The sequence below is a fragment of the Chelonoidis abingdonii genome, chromosome 1 (assembly GCF_003597395.2).
Source record: "Chelonoidis abingdonii isolate Lonesome George chromosome 1, CheloAbing_2.0, whole genome shotgun sequence".
Taxonomy (NCBI): Eukaryota; Metazoa; Chordata; order Testudines; family Testudinidae; genus Chelonoidis; species Chelonoidis abingdonii.
Genome location: NC_133769.1, coordinates 352,085,887 through 352,097,848, shown reverse-complemented (window position 1 = coordinate 352,097,848; position 11,962 = coordinate 352,085,887). Strand labels below are relative to the sequence as shown.

The 11,962-nt window shown below is 45.8% G+C and overlaps 1 protein-coding gene across 1 annotated transcript; it reads right to left on the bottom strand.

Annotated features, from left to right (window-relative positions):
- Nucleotides 1-4,845: 4,845 nt before the first annotated feature.
- FZD4 (frizzled class receptor 4) lies at nt 4,846-8,983 on the bottom strand. Its single transcript, XM_032788420.2, has 2 exons — nt 8,759-8,983; nt 4,846-6,691 (listed from the first exon to the last, which is right to left on the bottom strand). Exons 1-2 carry the CDS (start codon nt 8,888-8,890, stop codon nt 5,363-5,365), a joined length of 1,461 nt encoding a protein of 486 aa, XP_032644311.1. The 5' UTR covers nt 8,891-8,983; the 3' UTR covers nt 4,846-5,362.
- Between the last annotated feature and the right edge of the window lie 2,979 nt (nt 8,984-11,962).

Sequence of the window (11,962 nt, the reverse complement as noted above, 5' to 3'; positions counted from 1 at the left end):
TATAACCAAAAAAAAAAAAAAGTTTGCCCTGAAACTGTCAGCCTGTCGGAAGGGATTGTCCTCTGCTCATCAAGAAGGCTATTAAAACTAAATGGGCCATTATGAGACATCACAATGCAAATGCTTTGTCAATTGCCCCTTCACACCCACAAAGAGGTTACATGCAAGAGGGCTCTTTCCATCAGCTTGAACTCTGCAAGAAGGAAATAAAGATAGGGAACAAGAGAATTTTCATCTCTCTAGCTGTTTGGATTCTCACAGGGTTGGAGCTATGAAACAGAAGCAGAGAACCTCGGGGCCAAACTAGATTATCCCTAAAAGGCATACAGTGCTGAGAGATTACTACAATAGTCACCTTTTAAAACCATAGACTGTAAAATCAGTGTATATGTTTGCTTGCTTTAATCTTGTAATAACTCATTTCTTTTCTTAGTTAATGAATCCTTAGTCAGTTGGCTACAGGATTGGCTACAACCATTGTCTTTGGGGTGAGATCTGAGATACAAATTGACATAGATTAAGTGACTGGTCTCTTGGGACCAGAAGCAACCTGCATGTTTTGTGATCTTTGGTGTATAGCAACCAGCTATCACTAAGTCCAGCTTGTCTGGGTGGCAAGATAAACTGTAGTGCCCAAGGGGACTGTCTGAGACTCCAAGGTAACGCTGTTATAGTGCTTCAAGAGTTCACACTTGTTACTGGGTTGGTGAAATCGAATTATAGAACACACCACCAGTTTCAGGTCCCTGCCCTGCTTCTTGACAATCTGCCCTGAGCTTGGTGTGACACTTCACTTAGAAAGAAAGGAGTAGGGGGAGGGGGCCTGCAAAAAACCCACAATGCTTTGTGTTTACAACAGGAGGATTCTGAAAGGAAACTTACCAAAAAAAAAAATCAAGACACAGTAAGAATCCATTACTTATTCACAGAGGTTAACAAAATTTTATTTTGATACAAAAATTAAATAGCAAAGTTTTTTGTACAGTGATAAATTAGAAATTTACAGTACATACATCAATGCAGATATACTTTCTGTACATCTAAAAAATTATCAGTGTCCCTTGCCTTCGACAAGTTAGTTTCTCTTTCTGAAGCTCTATCATAAGTAGCTTAGCTGGTACCTGTCTGTCAGACATTTCAGAAGCCTGTATGTCAGCCCAAAACACCAACTGTGGGTGGGACTGGCTTGAGAGAGAAAGGAAGAGAAGGGTTTGTGCAGAAAAAGTAACTGTTGTAAAGTTTTGAGCTCTATAGCCACAGCAACTGCATTTTCAAGGCAGGATTAGTCACACATTTTTTGGTTTTAAATTCATTAACTATGTTGAAATGAGAGAAACTGAGTTGCAGATACTCAGTCTTCATAACTGCCGTGCTTCAGACTTGATCTAGTGGTTCCCAAACTTTAACAACCTGTGAACCCCTTTCACGAGACTTGACATTTTAGTGAACCCCCTATTAAAAATGAATATTTCCAGGGATTTTCTCCTTTATCTGAGTATAAATTAAAAAAGCAGTGATCTTGGAACTATAAAATTTGTTTTATGACATGCTTATTACACACTATTTCTTATTTATTATTTATCATTACAGTATTTTATTACATTATGAAAATGGCAACACTCTTCCAAGATCTCACTTTTGTAGTTTGTATCACTTTGAATAAGCCTGTTATAAGACAAGGCTCCTATGTTTCATCAAGGAGTATCAGATGTGAAACAGCATGAAGGTATTTAAGAAGCCAATTCAAAGAGTTCCTCCTACACAAGCATTCAGGTCTTGAGCCGTCCAGGCAAACAACGCACGTTACAACAAAGCTTAAACTTGTTCATCCTAATAATTTAAAAAACCAGTACAAGCTGCCTATTTAATTTTAAAAGTAGCAAAAAAAAAAAATCCACCTCCCTTTCCATTTCTTATAAGGAGTCTTCTCCTCGGTGTGATAGATACGCTTGCTTTGATCTGCTTAGCTCTTGGAAGTCCAGGGACAGCTCTATCCACCATTAGGGAATTTTTTTCCCCAAAAAAACCCCTGTAACATTTTGTGAACCCCAGTTTGGGAACCACTGATGTAGAGTGGCTTTTCCAATCACAAATGCCTGAACAACTAGAACAGCAAGGTAAATGCACATAGTTAAGTTGTGCCTTTTCAGAGGGGCTTCTGCGGCCCTGGGTCAGATGCTCAGCCTCATTACCTTGAGGTGAATCAGGAATAAATTCACTGAACTCTGGTACATAACTGCAAGAGAATTCAGGTAGGCACAATGCCTCCAAGGGACAACTGACCGCTATGTGACTGCTATCCCCATAGTATTTGAGTGCCTCACAATTTTAATGGATTTATCTTCCCTTCATCCTGCAATGTAAGGAAACACCATCCTCATCTGACTCACTTTCAGATGTCACTAATCACCAGTGCTACCATTCTAGTAAGAGATTCACTTAATCATCTCTGAAATTCAATTACAACAGGAACGGTCACCCCCTTAACCATACATTCTGGGATGACAAGGATAAAAATGCATAGGTCAATCACATCAAATAGCATTAAGTTCAGTGTGTATGAATCACCTAGGGTCGTTAACCCGTGACTTTACTGGAGGGACGCCTGGATGAATTTGGCCCACTCACTTTCTCTCCTTCATCCCTCAGAATTTGAATCCAGCATCTGATTTGGCATCCTTAATCCAATTGTAAATAGATCGAGTATTTTGGTGAAGCCCAGACATCCACACCTTTCATTCTTGCAGAATTCTGTTTCCAGACCAGAATACATAGATCCAACAGGCATTACTGTCCAATAGAAGAGACTTGAGAGAGGATTGGATTTGGAACACTCAGCTAGTACATAATGGTGTGCTGTGGGTAGAATGAGTCAAGTTGTCACTTGCTCTGCTAGTGACTGATCCCAACTGTGCAGACGGAGATGAGGTTGTTTTGTTTTTAAGCACATATTTCACCACAGACACGATGCATGCACAGTTTGAGAGGTAGAGGGGGGACCCCTTTCAGGCCTGCCTCATCCTACAAAAGACCACAATACCCTCACTACTACTTAAGTCCACAGGAATTGAAGGCACTCAGCACATCACTAGATCAGGCCTGCATACACTGAAGATGAGGCAAGATTTTAGGGCACATAGGTGAAGATACTGGTGGGTCCTTCAAGGGCAGCATTTAAATGCTGCTGTTTATTTATGTTTACATTATACTTCCTGTTAATCAAGCAGGACTGTGGCATTCATAGTCTCGTGCTCCCTATAAATGCGACAGGCCAAGGGCAAGGAATCTTGCCACTAACTATGAAACATAATTACTCATCAAGAAGAAGCTGGATTTCTTCTCCATAGAGCCCATTTCAAAAAGGAAAATGTCTCCATTGTTGCTGAAGTCTGATAACATTCTTACATATAATTTTTTTTTTTTTTTAAGTCACTCTCAGTGACCATCAGTTTGAGCCAGTCAGCTGTACTGCTATGTCATGGTTGGAGAATGTACTTTTATTTTTAATTGACACACACAATTATACAACTGATCTGTGTGAACATGAAGTTGCCAAGGAACTTAACATTTCACTTCTCCCAGACTGGCGTCTGCATAGATGTAATCACACAGAGTGAAATATATTAAGTCTTAATTGCTTAATGCAATAGGTCTCTGGGGAGAGCCAGATAAGTTTACTTGGAGAAAAACTACATGTTCTGCTGAATAAAGAGTTTGTCCAAAGTGAGCCTTCATTCACTTTCCCTCAGCTGTATATTGCAGTAGGAAGGAGAGCTTTTAAAAGAAAAAACCTGTTATTAATGCAGAGGAATAAGGCAGTCAGAGTCTGGAAATAGCTAGATTATCGAAAAAGGACAAAAGGGGGCAGGGAAAAGTGTGGGGGGGAGATAAATGGAAACTATATATGCTGTTATGCTTCAGTCTCCAAGTTAATCTACTTCTGATAAAGGTACTGAGTGAAGCTTCTAAACACCTCAAACAAAGTACTGATGTTTTAGACAGCAAAGAGTGTGCCGATATAGAGGTTAGTATCAGGTTGTCAGCTGAGGTATACAGCAATCCATCCTAACATCTAACTGAATCCTACAAATTCACTGTTTGAGTTGTTTTCATACCTGGAAAACTTAGCTGGCATTTACATGAGGACCTAATCCTTGGCTGAATTATGCAACATGCAACACCGATGAAGGCAACAGGCTGTACCAGCTATGAGTCCAATCCTAAAAGGTGCTGACCACATCCCTTAAGACAGTGGTCCCCAACCTTTTTCATCCGGTGGGCATCAGATGACAAGCCACAGAGGACCGTGGCAGAGGGTGAGCATCAGCCGAAATTCCACCAACAAGTGGCAACGTCAATAGGCGTCGCCACCGAAATGCCACCGACAACTATCGTCATCCAGAGGTGTCATCAACGAAGTACTGCCGAAAATCGGTGGCATTTTGGCAGCGACGCCTCTGGATGACGCAGCTTGCTAGAGGCATTTTCATAGACTCATAGGTCAGAAGGGACCAATATGATCATCTAGTCTGACCTCCTGCACAAGGCAGGCCACAAAACCCTACCCATACACATTTATAACAACCCCGAACCCATGACTGAGTTATTGAAATCGTCAAAATTGAGATTTGAAGACCTCAAGCTGCAGGGAATCCACCAGCAAGCGACCCATGCCCCACGCTGCAGAGGAAGGCGAAAAACCTCCAGGGCCTCTGCCAATCCACCCTGGAGGAAAATTCCTTCCCGACCCCAAATATGGCGATCAGCTTAACCCTGAGCATGTGGGCAAGACTCACCAGCTAGCACCCAAGAAAGAATTCTCTGCAGTAACTCAGTTCCCATTTTGTCAGATGCTTGTCCGCCGGCCAGTATGCAGACGCACTTAGACACCGTGGCACCCACGGGCACCCCATTGGGGACCCCTGCCTTAAGTTTACTGAGTTCAGAGGGAGTGACGTTGTCAATTAAAGCTGAGAGCACCCACCCCTCACAGGATTAGACCCTAAATCAGCCCAGAACTTGACCCTTATCCTCTATAACATGATTCAGGAAAATCAGCAATGCAAGTAACTAGATGCAAGACCCTGTGGCTTCTAATGACATTAATACATTGCAACCTGCTTTACAAAAATGTGACAAAATGTTCAGATTTTTCACAGTGTCCCAAGCCTCCCTGGGCTTTTGTATTTTAGGCAGGGTGGTTTATGGTTATTCTGTTTTTGAAATTATTGCTTATTCTTTAAGGCTTCTTTTCAGAGACAGATTTTGTACTTTACCTCCCCACACCTTCCCAGCAACATTTTGACTGCAAGTGTTTATACACAAGTCTTTCTTGGGAGATAAGTCAGCACAGAGGTTTAGTTTACACCACAGTCTCATTCCCTTTCCCAGGTTTCACCCAACCGTCTGCTCTCTTCTCTCGTTTCACTTTCCCTGAGTTCACCAGTCTGTTAGAGCACTTCTGCCATGTGTGCAGAGTCTTGGCTGACCAAATCCACATGCCAGATGTAATACCCACCAGCAGAGACATGAAATTTTTGAGCATCTCCACTGCCATATTGGAATCATCCGCTGAATAGCGGAAGATAGCCCAGTTGGAGATTTCATAGAAGTAACATGCAATTACACATGTAGCTGGGACAGTGTATAGCACTGAAAAGACACCAATTTTGACCATCAGTCTTTCCAGCTTGTCAGTTTTAGTCCCATCTTTTTGAAGATTAGACCTGATTTTAAATAAGGCCACTAAGCCTGCTGCTATGAATAAAGTTCCAATAACCAAGTAGGTGAAAAGCGGAGCAACGACAAAGCCAGTGAGTGCATCTAGGTTCTGGTTGCCAACATAACACAGACCAGTGAGCTCATCTGCATCTACTAGTCTCATAATCAAGATGACTATGGTCTTCACTGCAGGGATAGCCCAGGCTGCAATATGAAAATAGGAGCTGTGCATTTCTATAGCCTCATGGCCCCATTTGAGTCCTGCTGCTAGAAACCATGTTAATGTCAGAATCACCCACCAGATGGAGCTAGCCATCCCAAAAAAATACATCAGTAAGAAAATTATAGCACATCCTGTGTTCTTAAGACCTTCTTGGATAAGAACAGGTTCTGCTGCCTCTTCAAAATCACAGGATATCCTTTCCCGGCCTACAGTCAGCCTCACGATATAAGCAATGCTATAAATATTGTAGCACATGCTCAGAAATATGATGGGGCGCTCTGGGTAGGAAAATCTGGATGAATCAATCAGGAAAGTCAGGACTGTGAAGGCTGTTGATATGAAGCACAGACTAGCCCACACGGCCATCCAGATATCAGTGAATTCCTTAGCTGATCTGCTATAGAGACCAGCATCATAGCCACACTTAAGGACACAGCTCAGGCTTCTTTTTACCCAGATATACTGCTCTGAATTAGATCCCATTGTGTGACACTCTTCTCCTGGCTGCAAGGATGTCTTGCTGTGAAGGGGAACCTCTTCATCCCCTGGACCCTCCATACACATGTGGTTGTGATCATTCTGGGGTGGAAATTTACTGCAGTTTAGACTGTCTGGCCAGGCAAATCCAAATTCTTTCAGAACAGGTTCACATCTTCTTTTGACAGAAAGGCACATGCCACCGCAGGGACCTATTGGGATGTTAATCTTCTCTGTGCACATTGGAACATAGACTGAACAAAGGAAGAACTGGAAGAGAAAAACAACAGTCAAATTTGTGCTTAAAAGAAGATAAAAATGGTAGACTATATAGCAAGTTCCCTCACTATTCTCTTTAACAGTACTGTTCAGTACTTTGCCTAAGGAAGCAAGGAGCAGCATGCAGTAAAGAAACCAAGGGGAAAAAATTGTAAAACCCCCAGCCCTTGTTCTCAGTTCAAAAAGTGTTTTGAGGCCAAATCCTGATCACTTTACTCACTAGAATTAGCCTCGTTGAAGTCAATGGGTCAAATTCACACAAGGCGAACAGACCTTAGCCCTTGATCTAAGCCTCAAATTTAAGGGGGCAAAACACAAACTGAATAAGTAATTTAAACTTAAACACAAATATATAGACCTAAGTTTTCAAGACTGCATAGAGATATTTAAAACTTGAAACAAAACAGTTACAATATTAATAGCTCTTTGAATTAACAACATTCACAGTTGAATATGGTCTTTGTGTAAATCATATTTTTTCTTATAATGAAGTTAGGATACTGTAATTTTCTCAATACTTGATTCATAATTCTGGTACATACAAAGCAAATAGACCTGTGTGTAAAAATGCTAAGCAATTATTAGTTTGGATATAACAATCTGAAGAAGTACCGTAAGTTGGTTATTCAACAACATCTAAGTCATGGGTTAGGACAGGGATCTTGCCATTAATATGGGAGAGCAACTCCTACAGTGAAGTTACTGGAGGGGGTTCTCTTACAACAATTTTATGCTATGTCCCTTTGTTTTTTTTCCAATGACAAGTCTCTCTCTCTCTCTCTCACACACACACACACACCCTCCTCTGTCCATTACTTCTGGATGCACATTGGTTCACCAGCTCCTTACACATAACAACTGTGTCATCTATGGTTATAAGTGAAGGGCTTTATGTGCAAGCATCTGAACTGGAAAGTCATGTCCTTGAAGCTATCTGTTTAGCATACTCCGTACTTTCATGGTGTTCAAGGATAAATATTTTTCTTTAAGAAGTCAGTTCACACGCCTTGATCTGTAAAAGTCATTTTTTTTAATATTAGGCTAAATGACATTTTCAAACCCATACAGAGAGATCAGCCAATTTATTAACTCTGATTTAGGGCATTATCTTTGGTCTTCAGGTTAGTCCAAATTCCTGGGCTACCAAAGGGAATACAGACAAGTACAGCATGCCAATCGACAGAAAAGTTTGGCTTCTTCTCCTGGCTTCTGACTTTGTGTGTAGGTTACTCCAGAAAGAGGACTGGGAAGGGCTCCTTGTGTATTTTACTTCAGTCTCTCAACAGCTGTAAACCCTATGAGATTAAATGCTATTGTAACCTTATTGTATCTTCTTTTCTGTAGATTCACACCCAGAGGAGACAGCTAATCTTGAGCCACTTTGCAGCTGGAAGTTTCCAAATGTATCTTTGTTTAACCCTTTTAATAGTTTCTTTTAATACTTTTGTTTACACCAGCAGATATTTTCACGCTATTCTATCCTAGAAACTTGGGTTGAGAAATAACCTGAAACCCGCCCACGACTGCTCCCAAATCGGCAACAGGCAACAGAGAAACTAGGTTGAAGCAGATTTACAAAACAAAGGCAAGAAATGCAACAGATTGAAACTTTGGAGTCAGTGGGAAGTTCGCAGAACAAATGCAAGAAGTAAAACAGGAGGGATTCGGGATAGTCCCTGCTGTTGGAAGCGAAACTGCCTCTTTCCACTCTAGAAACCATTAGTTTTTAGCACCTGAGGACCAGATTAGGTTGGGAAATAAATTGGGGGGGGGGAGTCATTGGGGGGAAATTTACTACATTTCAGGGGTGCAGCTGGCAGTATAACTGCAGCACTTTCCCTGCAATCTCCCCTTTCCGGCCGGGTTTGCTCCACGGGAGGGATCCTCTAGCCGCTGCAGAGAAGAGATCCTTGGCGCGAGCGCCGCTGCTGAATGTCACTCGTGCCGGGCTTGCCAAGGCGGGGACTGGGGTAGAGACACCCGCGCTCGGCGGCGGCTGGCACCTCCAGAACCCCCCGCCCAGCCGCAGTCGCTCGGGGAGGGGGCCCGGGCACCCACCTGAAGCTGGCTGGAGCAGCCGTACTGGATGAGCGGGGTGAAGGTGGTGAGCTGCAGCTCCGCGTCCGCCTGCAGCTCGTGCCCCACCAGGTTGGGCATCTTGGTGACGTTGTAGCCCAGGTTCTGGCACATGGCGATGCGGATGGCATCGCAGCGCCGCTCCTCGTCCTCCCCGAAGCCGCGCGCCGCGCCGGGCAGCAGCCCCAGCCCCAGCCCCAGCAGCAGCAGCAGGAGGCGCCCCAGCCGCAGCCATGGCCGCCCGCCGCCGTGCCCGCCCCCTGCCACCGCCGGGCGCTGCCACGGCGACGGGCTGCGGCGCGGCCGCTTGCGGGACAGGGCCGGCCGGACAGCGCGGGGGGGGCGGGGGGCCCGGCGGTTAAAGGCAGGGGGCACTCGCAGTGGAGGGACGCCCGCCCACGGAGCGACCACGGACTGCGGGCGGAGCAGCGGCCCCCATGCCCTCCAGGCCGGGGGCTTGGCCAGGGCGTTGTCCTGCGGGGGGGCCTTCCGCTGATCCCGGGCAATGCCTCCGATCCCTCCGGGAACCCTCTCCGCAGGCGCAACCCGGCAGTGCCCCCGATCCTCCGGGCATCCCGCTCGCACCCGGGCGTGCCGTTCCCCGGAACCACCGCCCGCACCCCGGGCAATGCCCCCGATCCCTACGGACATTCCCAGCACTCCGGGGCAACGCCCCCCGGGAAACCCGCGCCGAACCGGGCATGCCATACCTCGGAACCCCCCGCCGCACCCTCGGACAACGCCCGCACCATCTCCATGGGACATTCCCGCACACGGGCAATTCCTTCGGGGAAACCTCCCGCTCATCCCGGCAATGCCCGCCATCTCCGGGAACTTCCCTGACCCAGGGCTGTCCCTCGGAAACCTCCTGCCGCATCCCGGGCAATGCCCCCCAATCCCTCCGGGAACATTCCCCCTGACCCCAGGGCCATGGCCCTCTGGGAGCCCCCACTGCACTCGCAATGCATCTGCTCCTCCTTTGGGACCGATGCCCTGCCGGGATCTTTTGCCGCATCCTGATATGCCCCCCCGATCCAGGGGACCCTCCCGCAATGGTCTCCGGGGGTTCCCTGCACCCGTGCGCAATGTCTACCCCAACCTTTCCACTTCCCCCCCGCAATGGTCCCTCCCCGGGTCAACTATCCTCCAGGGAGCCCTCCCGGTGCACCCCGGGGCAATGGTCCCCCAGTCCTCCCCCAGCTCTCCAGCCTCACCCCCGAGCAATGCCCCTCTACCCACGCCACCCCGAACCCTCCCACCACACACCAGCGCAATCTCTCTCCAGGAAACGTCCCGCCTCACTGCAGGGCAATTTCACCCCCAATCCCCTCCAGGAGCCCTTCCCCCACACCCTGGGGTAATGCCCAATGTCCCCTCCCAGACTCTCCTTGGAACCCTTTCCCCAGACTCTGGGGCAAAGATCAACTTCCCCCACAGTGGGTACCCTCCTAACTCCCCTATCACTCCTAGGAAATCACCCATCTCCCCCCAGCACCCCTGGACAATGCCCCACCTCCCCCCACAGTGGGAACCATCCTACCCCCCAGCACCTCTGGAAAATGCCCCTCTGTCTTGCATCCTGTCCTTTGACTCATCCAGCATTGTCCAGTTGTGAACCCTCCTGCCCCAACTTATTCCCAGAACTCCTAGGAAAAAATTTTCCTCCTCTCCACCCTTGAGTCAGTGAGCAACCCCGATTGGGAACCCTTGAGCACTCCCTGTGCAATGCCCCAAACTCCCTTCCTAAGGAGCACCTTCCTGCACCCTTTCTGACTCTTAGCCCCCACACAGATATACTGGGAAACGGCTCACTGGTTGGCTGCTGGGGAACCCTCATTCACACTTTTCCATTTCCCAAGGGTCCTATCCTACCCAGGCTCTACACTCTGCCACGTCCAAGATAAGACAGTCTACCACCTGAGTAGCAAGTGGCTCCTGCTAATCACAGTGGCATAAGTGCCTGATAAGATATAGGGCAGCACAAAGTGGACATATGCACTCAAATGTCAAAGTCAATCCAGTAGGAAATAGCCATGTGACTTGAGCTTTTTGTTTCTCTCCCTCTCCAAGATGTTAACATCAGAATGATGCCAGCAACCTGGCCAAGAAACTGCTTTCTTCTTCTCTTGCCCAAATCAGTGGGATGCTGCAAGTAGAGCCTACATATGAAAGTGAAGATGCACATTATACTGGTGGTTGGGCATATTCAGTAACAGCAGGATTTGTGTTAAAGATGGAAGGAAGGAGCTTAGTCAGGTGATGTCTACACTAGAAATGCTACAGTGGCACAGCTGCAGCTCTGCTGCTGAAGTGCAGAAGCTTACTACAGAGATGGAAAGGGTCTTCTGTTGCTGTAATAAATCCACCTCTCCGAGAGGCAGTACGGTAGTTAAGTTTGACAGAAGAATTCTCCCAACAACCTAGCAGTGTCTGCAGGGAGGCTTTGGTTGTTTTAATTATGTCGCACTGGGTGTGAAATTTTTCACAGCCCTGAGTGATGTAATGAAGCTGAACTAACTTTGTAGTGTACTGCAGTGCAGCCCCCAAACTATCAACTCTTTGAGGGAGGACAGTCTTTGTGTTTGTACAGTGCCAAGCACAATGGGGCCCTGGTCCATAACCAGGGCTCCTAGGCACTATGGCAATACAGGTAATAATAATTAATAATAATTTCAAGCCAAGGCATTATTCACAAGAAAAAATTATAATCATCCCTCACTATAATATCGTATATTCATGGCCAAATGCAATTTGTTGAGCGCTTCTTGCCGTCAGTGCCCTAATCCTACATTTTAAGCAGAGCTGGTTAATATTTTTCAAACTACAGGTTTGTTGCTATTGTTGAAAAATGCCTTTTTTTTCTATCGCAGTTTTTTGTTTGCAAAAAATTGTCAATATTGCCAGACAAGTTTGTGTTTGTGAAAAATGTGGTGGGTTTTTGGATATTTTTTCTGATTTTTTATCAAAAACTTTAAAAACATTTTCCAAATGGTTATTGAAATTTGTTTACTGAAAAATGGGCTGGGGGGCGGGAATCCCACCACCACCAATACCATAACATAAAAAAGTTAAAAAACTCATTTTGGATGCTGAAAATCTTTAGCCATCTCTTCATCAATTATACACAGTAATAAAGAACAAGGCTTCATATGCAGAATGTGACGGCCCATTTGTTAATGGAGTGTC

What these genes read in the sequence shown, in the direction of transcription:
- FZD4 (XM_032788420.2), bottom strand. Translation starts at nt 8,890, where the DNA reads ATGTGCCAGAACCTGGGCTACAACGTCACCAAGATGCCCAACCTGGTG. An exon ending in GCTGCTCCAGCCAGCTTCAG is followed by an intron (nt 6,692 to 8,758) that starts GTGGGTGCCCGG and finishes TTTCTCTTCCAG; the next exon opens with TTCTTCCTTTGTTCAGTCTA.